Source organism: Fusarium fujikuroi, chromosome FFUJ_chr06 (assembly GCF_900079805.1).
Source record: "Fusarium fujikuroi IMI 58289 draft genome, chromosome FFUJ_chr06".
Taxonomy (NCBI): Eukaryota; Fungi; Ascomycota; class Sordariomycetes; order Hypocreales; family Nectriaceae; genus Fusarium; species Fusarium fujikuroi.
This window is the reverse complement of record NC_036627.1, coordinates 3,454,491-3,476,808: the sequence shown is the minus strand read 5'-3', so window position 1 is coordinate 3,476,808 and position 22,318 is coordinate 3,454,491. Positions and strand designations below refer to the sequence as shown.

General features: G+C 49.3%; 10 protein-coding genes; 3 read left to right on the top strand and 7 right to left on the bottom strand.

Moving 5' to 3' along the window:
- Positions 1-106: 106 nt before the first annotated feature.
- Positions 107-913, bottom strand: FFUJ_06401 (probable chitosanase precursor; the record flags this gene model as incomplete). XM_023579722.1 has 2 exons in its annotated part: positions 107-766; positions 815-913. 2 exons carry the CDS (start codon positions 911-913, stop codon positions 107-109), a joined length of 759 nt encoding a protein of 252 aa, XP_023432507.1.
- Positions 914-2,984: 2,071 nt separating this feature from the next.
- On the top strand, positions 2,985-4,324 carry FFUJ_06400 (related to SPR1-exo-1,3-beta-glucanase precursor; the record flags this gene model as incomplete). XM_023579721.1 has 2 exons in its annotated part: positions 2,985-3,159; positions 3,207-4,324. 2 exons carry the CDS (start codon positions 2,985-2,987, stop codon positions 4,322-4,324), a joined length of 1,293 nt encoding a protein of 430 aa, XP_023432506.1.
- Positions 4,325-4,647: 323 nt separating this feature from the next.
- On the bottom strand, positions 4,648-5,307 carry FFUJ_06399 (uncharacterized protein; the record flags this gene model as incomplete). The annotated part of the gene is made up of 1 exon (XM_023579720.1): positions 4,648-5,307. One exon carries the CDS (start codon positions 5,305-5,307, stop codon positions 4,648-4,650), a length of 660 nt encoding a protein of 219 aa, XP_023432505.1.
- Positions 5,308-5,531: 224 nt separating this feature from the next.
- Positions 5,532-6,452, bottom strand: FFUJ_06398 (uncharacterized protein; the record flags this gene model as incomplete). Its single annotated transcript, XM_023579719.1, has 1 exon — positions 5,532-6,452. The coding sequence occupies one exon, from the start codon at positions 6,450-6,452 to the stop codon at positions 5,532-5,534; it is 921 nt and encodes a 306-aa protein (XP_023432504.1).
- Positions 6,453-7,427: 975 nt separating this feature from the next.
- On the bottom strand, positions 7,428-9,331 carry FFUJ_06397 (probable acetyl-CoA hydrolase; the record flags this gene model as incomplete). XM_023579718.1 has 4 exons in its annotated part: positions 7,428-8,477; positions 8,543-8,680; positions 8,806-9,046; positions 9,180-9,331. 4 exons carry the CDS (start codon positions 9,329-9,331, stop codon positions 7,428-7,430), a joined length of 1,581 nt encoding a protein of 526 aa, XP_023432503.1.
- Positions 9,332-10,892: 1,561 nt separating this feature from the next.
- On the top strand, positions 10,893-11,747 carry FFUJ_06396 (uncharacterized protein; the record flags this gene model as incomplete). The annotated part of the gene is made up of 1 exon (XM_023579716.1): positions 10,893-11,747. One exon carries the CDS (start codon positions 10,893-10,895, stop codon positions 11,745-11,747), a length of 855 nt encoding a protein of 284 aa, XP_023432502.1.
- A 465-nt stretch (positions 11,748-12,212) lies between these two features.
- On the bottom strand, positions 12,213-12,806 carry FFUJ_06395 (uncharacterized protein; the record flags this gene model as incomplete). The annotated part of the gene is made up of 1 exon (XM_023579715.1): positions 12,213-12,806. The coding sequence occupies one exon, from the start codon at positions 12,804-12,806 to the stop codon at positions 12,213-12,215; it is 594 nt and encodes a 197-aa protein (XP_023432501.1).
- An 867-nt stretch (positions 12,807-13,673) lies between these two features.
- On the bottom strand, positions 13,674-14,231 carry FFUJ_06394 (uncharacterized protein; the record flags this gene model as incomplete). The annotated part of the gene is made up of 1 exon (XM_023579714.1): positions 13,674-14,231. The coding sequence occupies one exon, from the start codon at positions 14,229-14,231 to the stop codon at positions 13,674-13,676; it is 558 nt and encodes a 185-aa protein (XP_023432500.1).
- A 587-nt stretch (positions 14,232-14,818) lies between these two features.
- Positions 14,819-16,753, bottom strand: FFUJ_06393 (related to ferric-chelate reductase; the record flags this gene model as incomplete). XM_023579713.1 has 2 exons in its annotated part: positions 14,819-16,514; positions 16,632-16,753. 2 exons carry the CDS (start codon positions 16,751-16,753, stop codon positions 14,819-14,821), a joined length of 1,818 nt encoding a protein of 605 aa, XP_023432499.1.
- A 3,717-nt stretch (positions 16,754-20,470) lies between these two features.
- Positions 20,471-21,394, top strand: FFUJ_06392 (uncharacterized protein; the record flags this gene model as incomplete). The annotated part of the gene is made up of 1 exon (XM_023579712.1): positions 20,471-21,394. One exon carries the CDS (start codon positions 20,471-20,473, stop codon positions 21,392-21,394), a length of 924 nt encoding a protein of 307 aa, XP_023432498.1.
- Between the last annotated feature and the right edge of the window lie 924 nt (positions 21,395-22,318).

Below are 22,318 nucleotides of genomic sequence, written 5' to 3'. Positions count from 1 at the left end.
CATATCATTGCAAAAACACTATATTCGCCTGAGTTTCATATAGGCCGTACACCTATAACTACGTCTCGCCGTTGAAGATAACTGTAGACAAGCGTACGTCGATTCTTTATCCTTGCAGCTTGGCTACTAGCTTATCTCCCAAAGCCCTTATACTCTTGGAGAAATCAGCACGGCTCGCAGCCTTCCAATCAGCACCATTCTTTCCAGGAACAGCTTCATCTCCTTTAAATCCAATATATAGAACATCCTTCTCACCATGTCCATTGTCTCCATTGAGACCCTGGTTAGGAAAGCAAAGCTCCGCGAGGGAAATCGAAGCTTCGCCAGTAGAGAGAGGTGCCACCGTTAGTGTCTCCCCAGATGCCGTAGTGCTATTCAACGTTAGCAGGAAATCTATAATTGACTGTGGAATACTTACCACTTCGCCATTGCAAACAACAGCCATGACACTCAGTGGCTTAATACCGTGCTGCTGGGGGTCAAAGGATGGTGAGGCTCCATCGTTGCCAAAGACCACGTAGGGATGGACGTTGGCATCCAAGTCGGGAATACCGTAATTCTTGACAGTGTCCTTGAATGCAGTCTCTCCCTGTCCGGAGGGATCATTTGAGCAAGCACCTGCATGGTTATTCGCTCCATCACAGTCAATGTCCATGTTATCGTAGTTTCCATTGGAGCCCTTGAGGTAGATAGCTCCTGATATATCACCGCAGTATCTAGCACCCTCGGGGAACCTGTCGGAAAGGCGGTTGGAACACGAGCCAGCCTGTTGTATTGTCAGAGTTGTATCTGTGAAGCATGGGGGCGTAGTTACCTTATGATTATCATAAATTGACTTCAGGTTCTGGGGCAGCTGGTAGGCAGAAGCTGCTGTGCCCAGCGTGACGGCGGTAAGAAATGAACAAGAATGCATGATTGTCTTGGTGTCTGGCTCAAAGATATCACTAACTTGATAGAGGTGAGAGTTTATTCTGAATAGGATGTGAAGGAACTGTTTAAACTTTTATATCTAATCTACAGTCGAGCCCCTTTTATGATTTAACAATGATCAAGTACACCCCGTCCCAGTCTCAAGATCACCATATGGCATTTTACCTAATCGATACATCTCAGGTCTACCTAACTGCCGAACTCCCGGAGTGCTTGGACTTTCTGACCGCTTAACCCTAATAGGAGAGTCAAAGGATGCCCCTGGAGTCTTTTGGTAAGACTACGGAAATAAACTTGTGGTAAACCCTAGAACGCTGATATGTAACTCCATGTCTTCAGCTTATTTCGTTCGGCTTACATGTGACTGGTATTGCCAGACACAGTTACATTGCTCCAATCGGTACTAAGCTTTTGTTAGGGGGGAATTTTCTAGTATACTGAAAACGTTAGATCTCCTCGTTAAGTTCATACCTTCAAGCTCATCGAAATGACAAGACATAGAAATTTACACCTCAGTAAAGGCCTCCCATAGTACTCGTTGACATCGTGAAACACACAGCAAGTTCTTGAAGGATCTATCGATAGAAGGCCCGATAAGCCCCAGTGATGGTCGTTGGAGTATAAAGATCCTTAGGTTCCAAGTCGACGCTTGAATCTGCGGTAGTTGATAGTTTAACTAGAGTTCCACGTGCTTCTCTTAGCTTAGCTCACCCGACATTAACTGCCGATGGGATGATTATCCTTCCTTGGCACCGGTCTCTCTTTAGGGCAGCCAGTTCAGTACGAGGTATTGGAGAAAGGACAAGTCCTAAGTCTAAGTCTAGGCGGCCAAATAAATGACAAGGATATAATATTCTTACTTCCATCAAGCTGTAGTCAAAGCTCTTCTAGACTATCAAACCGACTTTTGTTTTGATAGAGAAGCCAAGTCTTTATGGGTAGAGATCAGTAGGGGCCGAAAGTCTTAAGAAATTCATCCCGTCTTGATCTTGCCCGTAGCATTACGAGCGGGCCGCTGACTTTTCTAGCTAGTCACCCCAACATACCCCTGTAAAGGTTTCTTAGGGCTGAAAAGAAATCACAAGTCAAGACAACTGTCGGACCATCCCCTCGGTAAGTCCCTACTTGGTAATCCGCATTGGACCTCGGGCTGTCAAACATTGGCTCACTACGTATGCTTATACCATTTCACTCCTCATAGTTACATAGACTAGACCAGCAAGGCGGGTAACAACTAGTTTCGAGAAATTCGGAAAGGCCGGCTACAATGCGACGTCGGCCTCCACTCGGCAATCTATATGCGGGATGATGATCGTCGTGGCATGATTGTTGCTCAAAGAGGAAGTTCCATTGTCTCTCCGTGCAATAGTTCCCCTGGGATCGGCCGCCCAGCCTGATCATCAAGGTTGCGTTTGACGGCATCAATAGGTAATTCGTAACGTAGCATATTCTTCAGATATTAACAGCCAATGAATGGCCGGGGTTTAATGCCGAAGCTACTGAAATTATCCTGTTCCTTCGTCCAGTCTGGGGTGAAGCTAGCCCAATCGAGTATCCCAGATCCATACCCAAGCACGTTTCGAAACGTGAATCGAAATTCGAAGGGATGAACTAGTATAAGGACTTCAAAGCATGTTATAAGCAGTAAACCTAGCAACTCGTTTCAAAAAGGAAATCCGTATCTATGTATTGTAAATCAGTTCATCCTAGAGGCATGATGAGTGTATGAGGTCTCGTCAGTTGAAATGCCCGCTTACTCAATGGCCTTGAGCTTCCCCAATGGCATGATCCGGGGTAATTTAATGCAGCTTAACGGGCCGAATAAGCTGAATGTCCTGATCAGCTGGCCCTATGCAGTAGGTTGAAAGCAAGAAATGGCGAGAAAGTAGGCTGAGACAAATAAGCGGAGTTCAACTGATCGGCATCATGTGAGGCTGAGGTAAATAGGCTATACACTGAATAAATTACTCTCAGTATATATCTTCACTATCCTTCACGATAGTCTAGTGCTATTCATCTCCATCTCGCTATCTTCGCCACAGCCTCTGAGCAAGATGCATTACTCTACTCTTCTTCCCTTGATCCTGGCTGGTTCCGCATCAGCATGGCTTCCCCATGAGCGTGACCTAGCAGCATTTAACCAGACTGCTCGCCACGAGCAACTTGGGAAACGATTCAAACCAAACTTGCCCAGCGGTGTAACCAAGATCCGCGGTGTCAACTTTGGAGGTAAGTCCCCAATATCCCTCTCAGTGTGCATCCGCTAACATGTATAGGCTGGCTTGTCTGTGAGCCCTGGATGCAGCGAGATGAATGGGCAAACGTCCTCAAGTGCGGCGACTCTGCCTCCGAGTTTGACTGCATGCGCGATCACTACTTGGGATCAAACCGCGAGACTGGCAACAGTCGCTTCGAACAGCATTGGAAGAACTGGATCAACCCCGCAACTGTCCAGTCAGTCCATGACGTAGGACTCAACACCATCCGAATCCCTATCGGATATTGGTCCTACACTGATATCGTTGACAAAGCCAGCGAACCTTTCGCTGACGGCAACCGCATGCTTCCTTACCTCGATGCTGTGGTTCAAAAGGCTGCCGATCTTGGTATCTATGTCATCATTGATCTTCACGGTGCTCCTGGCGGCCAGCAGGAAGATGTCTTCACTGGGCAGAACAACAAACCAGCTGGTTTTTTCAATGACTATAACTTTGGCCGCGCGGAGAAGTGGCTTGCGTGGATGACGAACCGTATTCATACCAATTCTGCTTACTCTACCGTTGGTGTGATCGAGGTCCTCAACGAGCCTGTTTCTCGCCATGACGCGAACAACCGCTACCCTGCTCCCGGCGAGGACCCAGGCTTGATCCAGAAGTACTACCCTGCCGCCCTCAAGGCCGTTCGTGACACCGAGGCTTCCCTCAAAGTCCCCGACAACAAGAAGCTTCACGTTCAGTTCATGTCCAGCAAATGGGACTCCGGAAACCCCCGCTCCGTATCATCCGTGGCTAACGATCCTTACACTGCTTTCGACGACCATAACTACATCGGTTTTGCTCTCGGTGACAGCAACGGCGATCAGTACAAGCTCATGCACAGCGCTTGCACTGATTCTCGACTCGTCAGCGGCCAGGACTTTACCTTCACTGGCGAATGGAGCATGACTTCTAACGCTGATTGGCATGATAAGACTTTCTTTAACAAGTTCTTTACGGCTCAGCAGCAGCTGTACGAGAAGCCTGGTATGGCGGGATGGATTTACTGGACTTGGAAGACGGAGACGAATGACCCGAGATGGACGTATTCTTATGCGACTTATCTGAATTACATTCCAACTGATGCTGCTGGGCTAGAGAAGAATGTCTACCAGGACGTTTGTGCTGGCTATCGATAAATTCAATTTGTCGTTCTTGTCGAGATTCAGGGGCTGTAGGAAAGGCTCTTGGCACTAAACCAGGTAGCCTAACTATGGACCTACTCAGTTGTACTAAATTTACCTGCGTCTTTATGATTTAGTAAAGTATATTCTAAGTTTGCATGCCTCCTCTTTATACGCTATTTTACAATGTCTTAAGATCCTCACGAGCCTTTTTCACATTGATTATTCGTATTACTATCAACCGCATGGTCGTCTTTGAGGTCATGAAAATATGTTCCGTATACTCGCCCTCCAGAATTATATACATCCATTCTTGATCATTTCATCACTCTCATCTATTAAGCTTCAACTCTAGCTCCAAAGACCTCCAAAGCCTTCTTGCTAGCCACCCTAGCATCCATCCTCTCGAAATATCTAACGGCATTCTTCCTCCCCGGATGAAGTATCCATGGTGCCATACCAGTGGTCTTTCCCTTCATCAGACTGTAGAAGTGAATATCCGCTACCGAGAACCTCTCACCGCAAAGATACTTCTTTCCTTCCAACTGCTCATCCAACAGGTTCAGATACTGCTGAATAGTGACCTTCTGTGCCAATCTCGCCTCGGGGATAGGAATCCGATGTCCTATGTAAAAGTCCGCAGTGCCCGGATCGTTGCGAACCCACGAGATGACAGGCTGTACGATTTCTAGGTCCATTCGTCTCAGCCACATGCGCGTTTCGGCACGTTCAATGGGTGATTCACCGAAGAGTGACTTCCCGCCTTGTGCTATCTCATCGAGATACTCGCAGATGGCGGTGACTTCAGTTAAAATAAAACCATTATCAAGAACGAGCGCGGGAACCTCCCCTCGGGGGTTGATCTTTCGATATTCAAGGCCTCTATTCTCCATGTTCATGACGTCGATGGTCGCAACGTCAAGGCTTATTCCACCTCTCTCGAGTACGAAGAGGCGAATTACCATCGGGTTGGATGCTGGCGCGTCATATAGCTTCATTGCTGCTTGGATCTGAGGCCTATGGCAATCTTAATAATTTGGATGATGAAAGAATAAGATTTAAGGCTGGACCTCTGTCAGTGGTGACGTTTTATGCATCACCAAGTCAAATAGAGTTTTGGCCCCTAGATCTCATATAAGCCCGAGCTAGTCGACATTGTCTTTGTAGACTGAGAACATCAAAAACACTTCATAACTGTATCAATATGAGGAGCCGCACAGGCCTAACTATTATTTCCAATTCGGACATTAGATGATGATCGCCATCCCTTGACAGCATTATAGATACTGAACAATAGCGTAAATCCTCCACCAGCCAGCGCAATAATTTGATCCAAGTCCGTAAGAGAGACGTTACTCTTGGGCATAAATCTTATCATACGAGTCTGATATCCGAGCACGCCCGCAGCAAAGGCCATTGTGTTGCCAACAAACCCATATTTGACGATGGAGATGATACTTGCGATGAGAACTGAGGCAAAGATATTCGACCATTTCTCGAACCTATTGCGTCTTTCTTTCGACAAGTCCTGGTCTTCAGTGCTAGGAGGCTTGGCTCTTCGATACATGGTGACAACAACTGTGCGAATTATCGATACACCAGTCATGATAGCCATGATCCCCGATATGAAGCCCAGCGCCAGAACAAAGTTGAAGAGAAATGGTCGAGCAAAAGTACTTCTTGAGACAGGAAGATCAGGATACGTAAAGAAGATAACCAACTGCGGCGAAAAGCACAAAAGAGTCGATAAAGTAACACAGCCCACCCTCTTCCACTGATATCGCCTCGAAGCAGCGCTATGTAGGAAAATAGCCAGCACAACGTAGACTTCACAGATAGCAAGCGGGGCCTCGAGCGCAGCGACAAGTTGGATATCTTCTGGCGAATCGCTCAAAAGCAACCGCGGACGATCAGGTCGATCATGTTTGGCGAGTTGGTAGAGTGCATCTACAGCTGCGACTACAGGTAGTGTAAGCGCGGCGATTGTATCGTTTGTGATTGTGTCCAAGCGTTTCGTGGCTGGGTTGATGGTCCAGCTTATGAAGACAGAGGCTACGATGATGAGCCAGCTCCAGAAGGTGCCGGGGCCGTAGAGTGAGGATACGAGGGCCCAGCGGCTGAGTGTTTCCGTTGTATTTGACATTTGTTACGGGGGTTTTGGTCGATCTGTGGAGTAGGATTGCTGTTTGAAGTGGTCCTTATGAAGTGGTGATTATGCCTTGTGAGGACGAGAACGCCTTGGCGCTAAAGCTGAGTTGGACAAGGCAGTGTTTGAGAAACCAGTAAGATTGACGATAACTAAAGCTGAAAGATATGCGCAAATGCGTACTGCTTATCTGTTGGGCAATGAGAACTTGCCCTTCTCTAAAATTATACGTAAGTATTTGAACTTGTAATACTTTTTAAAATGCTATACATTGACATGGAATGACTGCCGGTTGGAGGCACCCTACACTCATGACGTTGCAGGAAGGATGATCAGTATAAGCCATACAAGAGATATAAAATTAAATAAATTAGTTCGGGATGTTTATCGCAGATACTTCATATATCTTATAAGTTTGTGTTGAATTTCATTTTTATCCTTCATTCTAGCACTGTTAATTCTTCACAATATCGACTTCCTTGACATTCTCTCAGCTCAATGGACTAGCCCTGTAGGCTCATGTTCTTACTAAACACCACTGCCAGCTTTGTAGTCGCCTTTTTGTTCACCAAAATCTTATTCGGCACCATAGCGGTACGTTAATTAAATAGAACATATCTCTCAAATCTGCTCTTCACTGAAGTCTCATCCTGTCCATCAGGTGAGCGGAGATTTGTCCGCACCCCCGAAAACCCTCCATCTCCAAGCTCAAGCCACCACAAAAAGCGTCGGACCCAGAACTGACCCCGATTCCGCTAAGCACAAACAATCCAACAATGATGTCACACTTCAATGATCAGTCCTGATGGTCAAGATTTCAATGCTCAATTGCTGGGGAATTATCATCCAAATCATCTATGTAGACCAACAAAAAACATGTCCCAAAAAATAGCTACGCAAAATGTCATTCATATGAGTACAACCGCTCTCTTTCTTTCTTTTCCCCCTCTTTCATTAAGATAAAGCCAATCCTTACCAAGGCTTGACCTTGAGCATGCTACCCTCCTCGGCCAGAGCCTTGTGCAGGTCGAAAGCGTTGAAGAGAAGGTGAGGCTCGTGGCCCATACCCTTCTTCAGACCCTCTGACTCAGCCTTGTCGAAGTAGTGGCTCAGGATGGGCTGGTACTTGGGGTGCGCGCACTTGTTGATGATGACACGGGCGCGCTCACGGGGTGAAAGACCGCGCACGTCGGCAAGACCTTGCTCGGTAACAATGACATCGAGATCGTGCTCGGTCTGGTCGACGTGAGTCACCATGGGGACGATACAGGACACACCATGGGGATCGGTCTTTGAGGGTCGGCTGGATGGTGTGTGCATGATGGAGTACTTGGAGTTGCGGAGGAAATCGGCTGAGCCGCCGAGACCGTTGAGCATGCGTGTTCCGCTAACGCAGGTGGAGTTGGCGTGGGCGAAAATGTCGACCTCGACGGGGGTGTTCATGCCAATGACACCGAGACGCTTGATGATCTCGGGAGCGTTAGAGACAGCCTGGCTTCGGAGGAGGATCTTGTCGGCGTAGGCATCCCAGTTATCGTAGAAGCGCTTGAAACCATCGGGGGAGAAGCGGATTGATGTGGCGGTAGCGTAGTCGAGCTTTCCAGAGTCGAAAAGATCGAGGAAAGTATCCTGGATGACCTCTGTCCAGACCTTGAGGTTCTTGAACTTGGACTCGTTGAGACCGCCAACAATAGCGTTGGCGACGTTGCCGATACCGGACTGAAGAGGCAGAAGGTTGGCGGGCATGCGACCCTGGGCAACCTCGTGCTCGAAGAACTCAATCAGGTGGCCGGCGATCTGGCGAGATGACTCGTCGGCATCGGCGTTGGGGCCTGTGGCATCCCAGTAATCGGACTCGACGATAGCGACGACCTTTGAGGGGTCGACCTTGACTGAGGGGGAACCAATGCGGTCCTCGACAGCGGTGATGTTGTAGGGAGTGCGGTGGGGAGGGACGTCAGTGAAGGTAATGTCGTGGAGACCCTTGAAAGAGGGGATGGCGGTGTTGACCTCGATGATGATCTACCAAGCGCAATTGTCAGTAACTAAAAGTTGGCGATGCGGGCTCAAGCTTGGCGGTGACGTACCTTATCAGCCATCTGGATCAACTCGGGAGTAGCACCAACAGAGGCACCGGGAACAAAGCTGCCATCCTCGAGAATGTCTGTCGCTTCAACGACGGTGACATCAAGGTTGCTGTTTGATCGATCCTTGGTGTAGAAGCCCTAGAGTCAAATTGTCAGCCGATTGTCTTATCGGAGCCGCAATAGCTCGGTGGGAGATTAAAGCGAAGCCGAATGGTGGGGCCGCAATCAACAAATTTCCATTCTGTGCTTTTGCGGTTACGTACATAGACAAGATCGGAGGGGAACATGGACAGATGCTTGTCGAAAAAGTTGATTCGTCCAGAGTTGATTCCCTTGGCGATGTCCTTGCCAACCTGGTGAGGGCTTCGTCGATTGATCATGTCGAGAGCAGCCCATCGGTTCTCCGTCTCGGAACCGGCCGAGGCACCGACAAACAGGGAGTACTTCATCTTGCTCTGGAGGTTGTTCTGCTCGACGTAGTCGGCCATAGCAGCGGGAACCTTCCTGTTGCGATTGTCAGTTGCACTGCTTGTGCCAAGCTCGGGTAATGACGATAATAGCCGGTGCGGAGTCTGAAACTCGACACTCAGAGTAATCACAGAGCAATCAATTGTGCAGGAGAGGTGAGTTAACGTACTTGGGGTATCCAACAGCTGTAAAGCCAGACCAGCCGATATAAGAGCCATTGGGAAAGTGGTGCATCAGATCCTCAGGTCGCGCAAGCTTCTTGAGCATAGCGGGATTGCGAACGCGCGCCTTGAGGGCGGCAGAAGCAACAGGTGAAGCCATGGTGATCTGAAAGCGGAATGTACAAAAAGGAGAAGAAAGAGGGGAGATTGTTCCGTTCAGAGAGGAAGAGTTGAAAAAAGAGGAGGAGGAGGAGGAAAGGATAAATAAGAGGGAAGAAAGAGAAGACAGCTCCAACCTTGGTTAGTGGAGGCCACTCAATTGGATTGGGTTCGTCGGGGTGACGGTGACGAGGGGTGGATCACCGAAACCCACTGAGTCTTCAGAGCGGGGATGCATCCCTTTCAGTGGTTGGCCCGTCGGTTATAGTGGACGCTTCAGCGTGTCCTTTCTCCAAATTTGCATCCAGGTACCGTTGTGCCTTTTGGTTCAGCAAAGAGGTACAACGCGGAGAGAAGGGAAGATCTGCCAAGCACCGGATTTACAGTTCCGTTATATCATAGGGAGGAAGAGTGTAACCTACGTAGAGAGAGTAACTTGCTGATGCAGTTGATCTCCAGATCTACCGACGCTGCCGAGAGGAGAGTGCATCGGTCATGACACTATTAGGCAATACATGCGTGTGGCCTGATTCCCCTACGCATCCTTGACTTTCTATCTCGTGGCCTCACAACTGCTCACCTTGAGTTCCTTGACCTGATGTTACTTCTAGCAATCTCCATTATGCAAAATACTTCTCCGGTGAGCTTTGCAACTGTAATTGTACACCGGCTCTTCCGCCGTCGAGGACCTCCGAGTCCGTGTTGTGGATCCCCGCCATCTTCTCCAAAACCCCATGCGCGCCCCATCTTCCGCCCGGCCGAGATGAGCACAGACCACAATCGGCATCACTCGGTTATCAGCCTCTAAAAACAGACAAACACACACAGATCGCAAGCCATGGAAATTCCAGAACAGCCCCTATTGAAGACGGCGCTTCTTTTTCATCCGGGGTCTAGCGTCTCGGTGCCGTTTTGACTTACCCCGGAAAATTCGGTCGGCAAATCGTTCTCGAATCACCATGCTTGGATATCACCCTTAGGTTCGTCGGGACAAGGGTGAGATCTGGGGTAAAAGTATAGAGTGTGCATTCGGTGGTAGGTTAAACATTGACTGTATTGTGAGTTGCAAGAACTAGACACCCTGCCAGAAACACTTGCGCAATTTTAGGGTCATTTTATATGTCGGGCTTGCTCTTTGCCACCCTTGCATACGGAGGTAGCAATTGTCTTTCGCACCCCAATTGAATGCCCAAAGGCTTTGTACCAAGGTCGCAGAGGTCTGGAAGAACCTCTGACTCTATCCTATCCTCAATGACAAAAAGATCTCAGTAAAGTTATATAAATTTGGGCTGTTTCAGTTCAGATTTAATAGACCTTTGGAGTTGCTTCAACTTCAGAATGTTGACTTACGTCGACCAGGCAAGTACGATCTAGGCACGATGGGTTCCTCATTCTACCCCTCTCACCCAGACAAGCATTCAGTTCGATCATCATCATCACGACTATCATCAACACCATTACTCCGCCATATCTTCTACAAGAAAACCCCACAAGCACATTCAACAGCGTCATCAAATATGGCTTCTCCAGACTGGCGAGTCGATGTGAACTAGCAACAGAACATGCGACGCGTCCTCGGCCCCAAATCTCATAGCAAGTGGCAAAACATATCAATGATGATAGGCTGGTGCTTACATCTTGCTGAGGCCGACAGGTCTGTTTCGTTACCAAGGCCTTGGAATGCTACGGATGCGGAGTTGTCTGCGAGGTTGGAAGTATGGGGGGTACCAGCGTTTGTCAGTGTAGCTCTATTGGGTATGCCGTCGGAAGAGAGTCGATGGGATTCCGAATCGGTTTCCAAATGGCAGAAGGATGAAGAGAGGATATTGGGGGAGGTGAAAGACTTTTGGTATGAGCAGCAAGATGATCCATCCCAAGCAGGGGCATCCAACACTGTTGAATGCAGTGCCGAGGTCCAGTATGGGAGTTCTGAGACTCCGTATAGGCTACAGGAGAATGCATTGGGTCCCTTGGGAGTGATGCACGCATCGGGAGGACTTGAAGACTTTGGGCCCGTACCTCAGGGTAATCTTCCTCGGGAGGAAAAGTCCAGTCGGACTGGCAGCAGTAGAAAGAGGTCATACGAAACGGAAGCGAATATATCGGAGGGGTTAAATGGGCTGGGAGGGTTCGACAACTCCGGGTATAGGGAGCCAAGTAAGCGTGTTCGAAGGGGGGGATCCAGGAGTGTTGGTAACTGTACCAAGAGGCCGCACGAGACGGACTCGGATACATTGGACATGATATCCGACCTAGAAGAGCTCCAGGAAACTATGAAGGATTGGGTAGAGGAGATATCCAGCGAGCGAAAACAGCTCAAGAAGCTAAATAAGAAGTTAAGAAAGGGGAGATCCAGGAGTGTTGGCAACAGTACCAAGAACCCGTACAAGTCGGAATGGGATGGTTCAGACCCTTGAAGCGTGGGTACCAAGATATTTGTCTCTGGGGGGAGAGTTCGTTCTGTAGTTTGGTGAAGCAGTTATCAGTACATGGGGTCACATTGCATTAATAGAGGGTAGAGAATTCAAGCACGAGTCTATTGAGGACTTCCATTCTTTACATACGTAATTTCTACAGTTCCCTAAGTACACAGACAAAGGTCTTGAGTCTCTTTGCGCCAGGTCTTTGCAAGTCAATCAGCAAGCGGTAACTGATTGGCAAAAAGAGATCGTCACAGTGACAGCCCCGAGCATGTCTGGAAGCAGGCGATTTGAAGTCAAGAAACAGTCTAATTATCTATCCGCCTTTCTGGCATCTCATTAAGCTAGAGCTCTGTCTTCCTCTCCAAATGTATTAGGCCATAGGCCACCATCATCATCCCATAATACTGCGTCCTCCCATGCCATGCATTTCCTACCATCAAGTACCAATAAACACCTGCCTCACTGTCCCAGGCTTGAGGCTTGCTGGGCATCGGCCTGAGCCTGTTGAGGCGTCACAGGAATATACCGCAACTCATCCTCGATAGTCGCATAGTAGATCGGTGCCTCCTCAGGGGTGAACCACTCCCTCGGCCACTCAATGAGCGCCTCAATGACATCCTTGTGAACGCCCCAGACCGAAAATCTAGCGAAAATCTGAATCTCACGAACACCCCACATCTTTTCCGATCGGCCACGTTGTTTCTTGCCTCGCACAAAGTCAATGCACCCCATCGTCATGTCTCCCAGGCTGCTCCACGAGTTTACGTAGGCATCGCCCAGGACCCGCCGGACGTTTTCTTGAAAGTTCTCGTTGACAATGGCTCTGCCAGGGATGTCGATTGACGGAGGGCCTGATGGGCGGGGAGTATCAGGTCGTGGCGGTGCAGGCTGGAATGGTTTGAGCTCTGGGGATGGAGGAGCAGGGCCACGGCTGGGGTCGTAGACAACACCGCTGGCATTCCTGGCAAGTCCATCCACTCTTCGGTAAAACTGGGTGCTGTAGATCTTTGCAAGGACTCGGGCATCCTCAGAAAGATCTCGTTGGTCAGACATAGTGCTTGAGTTCGTTGTAGTGACTTTGTTGTTGTGATGATGTAGTGTCTTTGTTGTAGTATGATTCTTGTGTTGATGAACCAGCACATTGTTACGGCGCCCAAAGTCTCCTTATATCGTCTATTCCTGTGAGCTAACTGCCCATGAATAACTATCGCTGTGATGGGGATTCAGAGTGATGCAGTGGAACCAGAGGACTGCATATCCCATTCTGATCAACGGTTAATTTCACTTCGTGTCTTATCGGGGAGGATTTGAAGGTGATCATGCTACCGAAATTCCACTTCGACTGTGATGAAGCTACCAATCGATACGAAACTCACGGCTATTCATTCTCCTGAGTTCATTCAGCGCACCAAGAAGAGGGCTGTGATTCGCGAAGCAGCCCAAACATTTGGGTGTCATTCACAGCTCAATCGAAACTCTACTGTCCAAAGCTTGAGCTAGATTAGTCAATGCAACCGCCGCTCTCGATAACGCGTACAGTTGGGGTCAACTACGAGATCAATTGTCTGGCTTGAGCTATCGTAAAAGCTGACATCAAATACTCCTGGCTGAGCGCTCCTGATCGTTGCTAAGTCTGCCGTTCACCTGCCAGATCCGCATCATGATCCTCGCCGCTTCATTCCCTGGTCACCATTTTCCGTGAGTTTGGCTTCTTCGATCCATGACCTCGATTTCCTCCAGTATCTCGCCATCTTCCAGTATCTCGCCATCTTCCAGTATCTCGCCTTCCTCGAGATCTTCGTATCCTTCCAAAATCATCTTCTCATCGTCCATAATCTCCTAAAACTCCTTCTCGACCTTATCCGTGAGCGGGTCACCGGGAAACCCAATGAGAGCCTTGACAGTGGCTTCATCAACTCCCTACTCCGTCAATCTCGCAGCCTTGTCAAACTCCTCCTTGGTCCAGGGACGCCAAAATCGATGGCTTCCTTCAGGCTTGTCCTCAAGCTCCTCTTTGGCCTTCTCCGCCATGTCGGTACAGTTCTCGTACTTGTCAACGTGCTCGGGGCCGAGGACGCGGGCGACGTTTTGCTGGAAGTCGTGGTCGGCGGGTGAGCGGAGGATTCGCGAATGGGCGCCCTCTGGCTTGGGGGCATTCTCCTTGTTTGGGGTCTGTCGAGGCTTTGTGAAGGAGTGTCTTCGGATGGAGGCTCTCACAGCAGCGGCGTCCCTGCTTGAGGAGGGAGGGCGAGGGGAAGGCAGACGAGGGGATGGCTGACGAGGGGATGGCTGACGAGGAGAGCGCTTTCGGGTGACGAATCTAGGGCCATTGTCTCGACGAGGAGTAGTAAGGGGGGGAGGTGGGCAAGCATTCTTACGCTCGTGGGGGGTCAAGTCAGAGACGCGCTTGTAGAGGGGGTTGTTGTAGAACTCCGAGAAGTCATCGTCGTCCTCGAGGTAGTTGTGCTGAGTAGACATGATGACGAGCTGCTACAGCGAAGGATGTTTGTGCTGGGTGTAGTGTATTCTTTTGTTGATGAGGGTTGTATATTGTGGTGGTTTGTGAAGAATAAAACTCCAAGGAGATGTTTGTGTGTGGGGGGAAGAGTAAAAGTTTGAGATCCTCCCGTCTTGTTGTGGTGATGAGATATTGTTCAGGGTGAGATGATTCATCTTACTGCTCTGGCAGTGGCAGCTGCGATGCCCTCGCAGCTCGCGCGGCTGCACACAAAGGTGCCAGTGGCTCGTTCAGAGTTCAGCCGTCATGGAAGGCCTGGGGCCTGAGGATAGAACTCTGGGGCTACCTCATGGAATTGGCGATGGCTAACATTCAGGCCGGGCGATGAACTATCCACCAAGGTCAACCTGGCAGGGAGCAAGAAAGCTCCTCATGTTAAGTCAGGATCACAAACAGGCTCGTCTAAAGGCTTGGTGATATGTACTAAATTTACCTAAGGCTTATCATCACTTAGAAGAGGTCTTAGGATATCTCCAGGAGCCTCCTATTGCTTGGGAGTCAAGCATCATTGAATCGTTGATATAAATTAACATTAAACTACCTGCGCTTAAATATCAGATCGCTCCACATGCAAGTATATGTCCCCGACGTCTGCTCCATCTCTTCTCCTCTCCCTTTTCATCAATGCGACACTCGTCTTGACGACCTTCTCGATCGCATCACCGCCACACACAGCGACAGCAACATTACCAGGAACACTCCCAACCGCCGTTCTGATGAACGTCGCGATCTCGGGACGACCCTCTGTGTGCTCAATGGCCGAAGCGTGCGCCCCGTCGAAGTCCATCTCCTCCTTCAGCAGCTGTTCCTCCCTACCGCTTTCCGAAGCGGCACTGGAGTCTATTGAGAAGCGCTCCAGTTCAACACTTGGGCCTCTTGTGGGCTCTTCTATCAATCTCTCGTGACTCGCATTCGCGTCGTCGCGAAGAACGGCATCGGATATGGTGCCAGCGCCCTTTGTCACAGCAACTTGGACGTTCACAGAGATTCCCATCTCCTTCGCCCTCGACAGCACATGTGATATGCGCTGAAGATAAGGTTCCGCATGCGCCCTCCGACGAACAATGTACAAAGCATTGATCTTGCGAACACACCCGGGCGATTGTGTCGAAAGCAGATCTTCGAGAACAGGCGTGGTGAACGATCCTCCCGTTGACGCAGCGACAAGAACAACATTCTCATACTGCTTCCAATTGGGCGCCGCGCCAAAAGGCCCTGTAAGCATAACCCTCGCACTCCCGTTATCACCCCTCAGCCCTGTTCTTCTCGCCCAATCATTAAGATCCCTCGTCAATCCCGTCTTCGTCTTGATCGTAAGTTGAATATCCTGACTCTGACTCTTCCCTTCAGAATCCGGAATATTAGCAATCGTGAACGGATGCGGTGTCTCCCATCGCAAAGTCGGCAACCAGATCAAAACATGCTGTCCCGGCTTCCAGCTGAACCCAACATTTCGAATAGTCATGGTGGTTAATTCGTCGTCGACTGCTTGGATACTGGCGTCGTATGCGTATCGCACAGATGGATTCGCCGAAACCCGAAGCCGCAGGTTCCGCCAGATCGGGTTCGCCGAGCGTGTTACTACATCATATGCAAAAACGCCCACGGCGCACCAGATGCTGAAGAGGTGATGGTCTGGAACGTGGAGGACCAAAAAGACGAGAAGTAGTACGACTGAGATGATGTGCTGTACCACGAAGAGTTCGTACTTCATACGTCGGAAGAAGGGCAGCGTCGACACAACCGTCCAAGCTAAGATGAACCACGCTCCAATGCCCGGTAGTACCATCTTGACGGTCTTGACCTCGGTCCAGAAGAAGCTGGCGGCTAGCCATTCCCATGCGAAGAAGCCGCCGTGGATGGTTGCGCTTGCGAAGAAGACCCTTGATGCCCATCTGTGGAACCAATTGAGCCTCTCGTACGAAGTTCCAAGTAACAGACCAATTGGGTTGACGCGCACAGCTAGGAGGAAGGGTAGTGAAGTCTGTGTCGCAGTTATCCAAGCTGCGCGAAACGCAATGCGCTCGTGGAAATTGGCATCGTGGTGAATGGACTTGTAAGTTACAAGACCCGCCACGAACGCTGTGTACGCGACAATGACAATTGTCTTGCGAACTGGCAACGTCGCTGACCGGACTGGAAGTCGAAATACTCTTGATACAAGAGCCTTCGGTGCATCAACCAATTTCTCTACCGCCGAGATTGACGTATCCGAACTGGCCCCAGCATCTCTCCTCTTTATCCTACAATGTCTCAGCCTTATTTCCACGTTTTTCGAGTCAACATACCGTTGTTTAGCGATTAAAATAGAGATTAACCGTGAGACAGAACCAATTATCACCATCATCGCCAAGACATACCAGTACAGACATGCGAGAAAGTGCTGTCTCACTGAATCCTCGCTCTGATGCCCATGACCGTGGCCATGCTCCTCCTCTTCGTGACCGTGCCCATGACCGCCGTGTCTTCTTAACAAATCCATAACGATAACAAGAAGAAGAGGAGGAAGTGAGATTCCTCGTATTGGAATGAGAACTGGCTTGGTCAACAGGGTAAGGTTAGATTACGTGATGCGAAATCTCCGGATGGGCCGGGTCGTAATTGGTGGAGGGAGGGAATCTTGCTCAAATGGACTCAGCCACGAAGAGTCTCGAAGGACATTGACGATGAGCGACCACAGTATTTTGGCTGTGTTCAATTGGTAGAATGATCTTCTGCATTGAGACGGCTGAACTTAATCTCAGCTTTGTGATGATGCTATTTTTGGAGCATTACCCTATACTATCGTGGTTTGAGTCTTTGAGAGATGGGTTTACGAAGTGAAGCTCTCCGAATAATATCTTGTCGGCGATTGGATAGCTCGTATACGGTGTCCAACAGGGTACATCGAGTATCTAACTTGCTTGAGACCATTATGCAGTTTTCGTCAGGAAGCAAGAAGACTTTAGACCATGAAATGAAGGCCAAAATAAACTCGGTAAAGAGTCCTCTTAGCTAATACTCAATCTACCTAAATATTTTTATTGCTTAGGATCCAGGTGTCAAGCTCTTTTTCGTCCCCTGAGCAGCATGCTAAACAACATCGATGCGGTCAAGGCAGTTTCCATTGATTGGACATCTGAAGCCTTCTGCATCTTACCTCTGGGCAACACTTATGAAAGGGAATACGCTGACCAGGCCGAGAGACCAGCCACCAAGACCCCACGAATTGTCCCTAATTATCGAGATGCCGCCGTCCTGACTGTTGGCTCTGCTTCATGCTCAAGGCCAAGATGCCCAGAAAGCCGAGACCTCAATCCATCCCCATTGTATTCGTAATATCCTCCCCAAGGCCCTCACCGAATGTCATGACGCAACTCCCAAGCGTAAGCGCATTGACCGACGTCGCCAACTCAAACGACCAACTCATCACCTGCAAGGCGTCCAATGTCTCAGCCCGTATCAATATTCTTCCTCACCCACTGCCATTCTTAGCACTCTCTGCCGATCACCCATCCGTAACCGGCTTCACTCGTGCACCTGACCAAGCCACGGATCGTCAAGCTGCATAAATAGCGTCACATTCTAAAAGGACATGTGAAGTTCAATTTTCGCAATCGATACGACTCTATTGGTTCCGATGTCGGGCGCATCATCTGTCTTAGCCAGTGTCTCTTAATGGGCATAAGGAAGAGATAGGCGTTTGTAAAAAAGAAAGGGTTTTGGAACATGCAGTGATTTGTTGGTGGCTGGAGATTAACTTGCAGCTTGGGAGAGGCACAGCTCGTAGGTGGCTGTTGGATGCTCTCTTTTTTCGTTCCTGGGCGTGGCACCCCAAGAACCCCCCAAAGTTATCATGTGCAACACGAGATTACTCTGCCACGACAAGGAATGGTCATGCAAAAAGAGGGTGTTGTCGTTTTATTGCATCAGATGCACAGAAATCTGATCTGGATGAGACCCTCGGCAGCGCATCTTATCTTTCACATGCTGCAAAATACACTGATGATAGGTTCTCGATGATTCAGGCACAGGCACAGGTAAAATACGTGAGTTGTCATGCATCTTCCATTTCTGGGGACTGTCAACAGGCTCAAGCGCTCGCCAAGACCTCTACCCCATTCACGATTTCTCTCGTAACAGAACCCCATTTTCAGCGACGGCGTCAAATCTAGCCACGGGAAGACCCGGCGTACAAGAAAAGAGGTCTGTGTTTCAGACGCTGGGATCACCCCCGCGATTGAAGTGAGTGAGTGATTTTAGGCGCTCTGTGAAACTGGTCTGTGACTGCTGGATCAGTGCGAAAAAGAACGGACGAAAAATGAGACCTTGGATGATTTGCATATCAGGTTCAGCTATTGACGGGTCGACGTATGCACGCATGGATGGGTTATGTACAATGCATCGATCGGTATTTGTGTCCCACTTGATGTTTGACACGTGGATACCGTGAAGCATAATAAACTTGAGACTCTGATCATGAATATCACTCGGTCGGTATTGTGAGTACATTATTCAGCTGCTGTGGTAAGGCTTCAAGTCTTGTGCAATCCTACCTACAGAGAAACAGAGCTCGGCGTACAGTTGTAAACGCCAGCGGACGGACCGACAAACAGACAGACAGAAAAAAGGCGCAGCAACGTGAGAGCGGGCCGCCCAAAAGCCAAGTCCCAATTAACCCCTGTTGCTCGCCTGAGTGACGTGGGACCAACCCTGCTAGACCCCTTCTAACTCGTTGGTGTCAAAAGAGGTGTAGAGGCAGAAATGTCAGTCCCTGCCCTGCAGTGCCAGATCGATAGACTGCTTATTCCTTTCGGTTTGTTTGTTCCGTAACCCGCCGACTTGTGCTGTTCCTGAGCTGATGGAAACACAGAGGCTAGACGAGTGAGAGACACTAGAGACTAGAGACGGGCATCATGCCGGGCCACCCCCAGACACTCGGACTCTCGTTTGTGTCGGGGCATACAGTGATACAAGCCCATGTCTCTCATTTTCACTCTGATATAGAGTAGACCTGAGCATGTGAAGATGAATATCCAACACTGGTCCTACAAGCCGTCCACGTCATATGATTCCCTGCTTCACATTCCATACTTCATATAGAAACATCCTCAAGATCCTCCCCTGCTTCTCTGCACTCTGCATTTTCGCTTTCTCTCGGTCCACCTCCTGCAAAGCCCCATAACTTTCTCTTCTCTTCCGGTCCCGCAGCCGATCGTCAACGCGCAAAGCCGTCGTGGGTCATACCGCAACTCCACCAATTGAGTAACAAAGAAGCTCCACTGGCCTGGCAAAGTTTGGGTAAGGTGATATTTTTCTCGTGGTGATCGGTTGACCGTTTGGACTAACGGGATGGGCTTGAAGAGAAGAAAAAACAGGACCGAAGTTGACTAAAGCAACGCACCGCTTGAGATCGCCAATATCATTCGATTTGGGATTGACGACGTGTGATAGAGCAAGGCAGAGCAGATTGAGAGTCCAGTAGATAGACACTTATCTTGTCTTTGTTTGTCTGCTCTCGCTGTTCCGCTTAAGCTTATTGTTACTCATAATTAACCTCACTTCACTCCAACCCACCAAATCGCAAATACCCGGCTTTTACTCCCGAATTCTTCAGTACCCATTACAAACCATTATCCACCATCAAAACACCAACTCGTCCTATTTCATCAACGCTATTCCTTAGGTACATGACACCACCACCGTCGTGCATATCCTTTCACCGCCCAGAGGCCAATCCAACACCCCTGGTCCCCAGCATCCCGCTTAGAGCCCCTGCTAGGGCCCTGAACTTTTCTCGACTGGGGTGCCTTTGGTTCAACTTGGGTTAAGTTAAATAACAAGAGAAGGGCAGACCGCAACTTTTGATTCTCTTTGTTTGTTTCTCCCGCAACCAGGTTTTTTCGCCTTCGCTTCGCTTCACCGCGGAAAAGAAGTGGAAAGCTTATCCCCCTTTTCTCCTTTCCTATATATTCATTACTTTGTCTTTCGTTTTTTGTTGTTGGTGACTTGGACCTTGGCTGGACTGGGTCGGAGATTTGTGTCTATCGTTTTTGGGGGATTATTAGTAAACGGGTGCTGTTGTGAATACCCTCTACCTCACCATACACCCATTTACCTTCTTTTACTGGAACGACTCGCCACAAATTAATCTCACCTTCAACTCACCTTGCCTTATACTTCGATTGGTCAGCTTGTTATCGTCGGATGTTCGCCCATCATGGAGGAAAGATCTGAGTCGCGAGCTTCAGGTACAACATACCATAGCTTCGCAGACACGGAGTTGTTTGAACCCATGTCTCCCCCTCGACCACCAGTTACCCACGATACAACCAGTCTTCAACACCTCGAACATCTTCAACATGAGCTTCAGCGCCAGCAGCGTGAAGCTCCGAGTAGCAAGGACTGGGTGAGAGAGCGTCGACCTGGCACGGCAAAGATGCAGCGACAAGATTCAGGCTATGAGTCAAACACGCCCCGACGAACCTCTACTTCTAATACTTCCCACGCCGGGTCTACTATTAACAACGCTCACCTTCTTGTTGGCCGGCGCTCGTCAAATGGTTCCTCCAGGGACGGTAGTGGTAGTGGTAGCAGTAACGGCTCAGGAGTAAGATCTCGTTTCAGAGATCGTCGCCCTTCACTCCGTCGAGCAGCAAAGACTCACCCCGTTCAACCAACACGCACATCCAACCAATCCCTCCACCTCGTACGCACCGCAACAGCTACATCTCCCCCCAAGCAGTCCGCCGCATTCTTCCACTTCCCATCGCCAGATCCTATTCAGCTCGCCGACACCGTTCCCGACCGCCGCGTGCAACCCACGCCTATCCCTTCACCACCGCCTCAGACAACACACTACTGGACCAGCGACCGCACCCGCCGTCTTGAATACGCCGCCATCGACGCTGCGACGCGCGGTGTGAAGGGCTGGGTGCTGAGACATCTCGTGCCTGATTGTTTCGTGTCGTGCGAGAATAAACATGTCTCGTTCGACGATGACTCGGGCAGCGTGAGAAGGTATAGACTTGAACTTGAGGATGATCATGCTGAGAAGGCGGGAGGAAAGTCTGTGCGGCGACGCAAGGGATGGAAATTCTGGCGCCGCAGAAAGGTCGATGCTCAACCTTCGGCCTACATCTGAACACCCCTCATCCACGAACAAAGAAACACTACAACACCCCGCATATCGCATCGCATCACATCGCATCGTTGGCGTTATATACCCGTTGGTTTTTACATCGAGTTAATTTTACAGAAAGAACACCTGCATGATACAAAGAAGATAATGATTTGATAGCATTTGGAGCGAAAGAAGGAAGGAAAGCAAGAAAGTATGATCTAGATGAAGAGATGTCGCATGAAGCTTCTATTCTGGTGAGGGAAGTTATTTATTCTCCATTTATTTTATTTTATTTTATTTTATTTTACCTGCGCGTTACTATTTAACAGATATTCTCGACATTTATTACTATTTATACCATAAGCATAGTTAGTATTGTTTAAAGACAAGAATGATTGACTTTTAGGCAAGCAAACATGTTCAACCTCGTGAGGTCCGTGACCCGTTGTTCTTTGTTCTCCAGGTGTTCAATAGATTGGACTGAGCGCTGTTCCCAAGCTTGGTAATGATATAATGACCGGGCCCTTGAATTGACCGCCCGATTTCTGAAACTGCAATTCTAGCAGCCGATTCACAATGTCGCAGCCTATCTGCAAGAAACAGCCCATGATGCTCATCTCGCCGAATGAAACGCCGGCCACGAGCCGCTCCACGTCCGAGGGCCCACTCCGGAGGTCAGCTTCGGAGCCTTGTCAGACGATACTTCCGATCCGACGCAAATCCCTGGAATTGGTGGCGTCACCGGCCAGGGAAGAGGGAATTGATCGGGAGGCGGAAAAAGTGCCGATGAGTCTTGCGAGGATTGTAGTGAACATGCAAGAGCATTACACGGCGGAGTTGGAGGCTGAGAGACAAAGGACGGAAGACTTGGCGAGGCAGAGCGAGGAGATGATGAGGAAGATGGGGGAGAGTGGAGAGGAGACTACAGATGCATGTTGTTCTCAT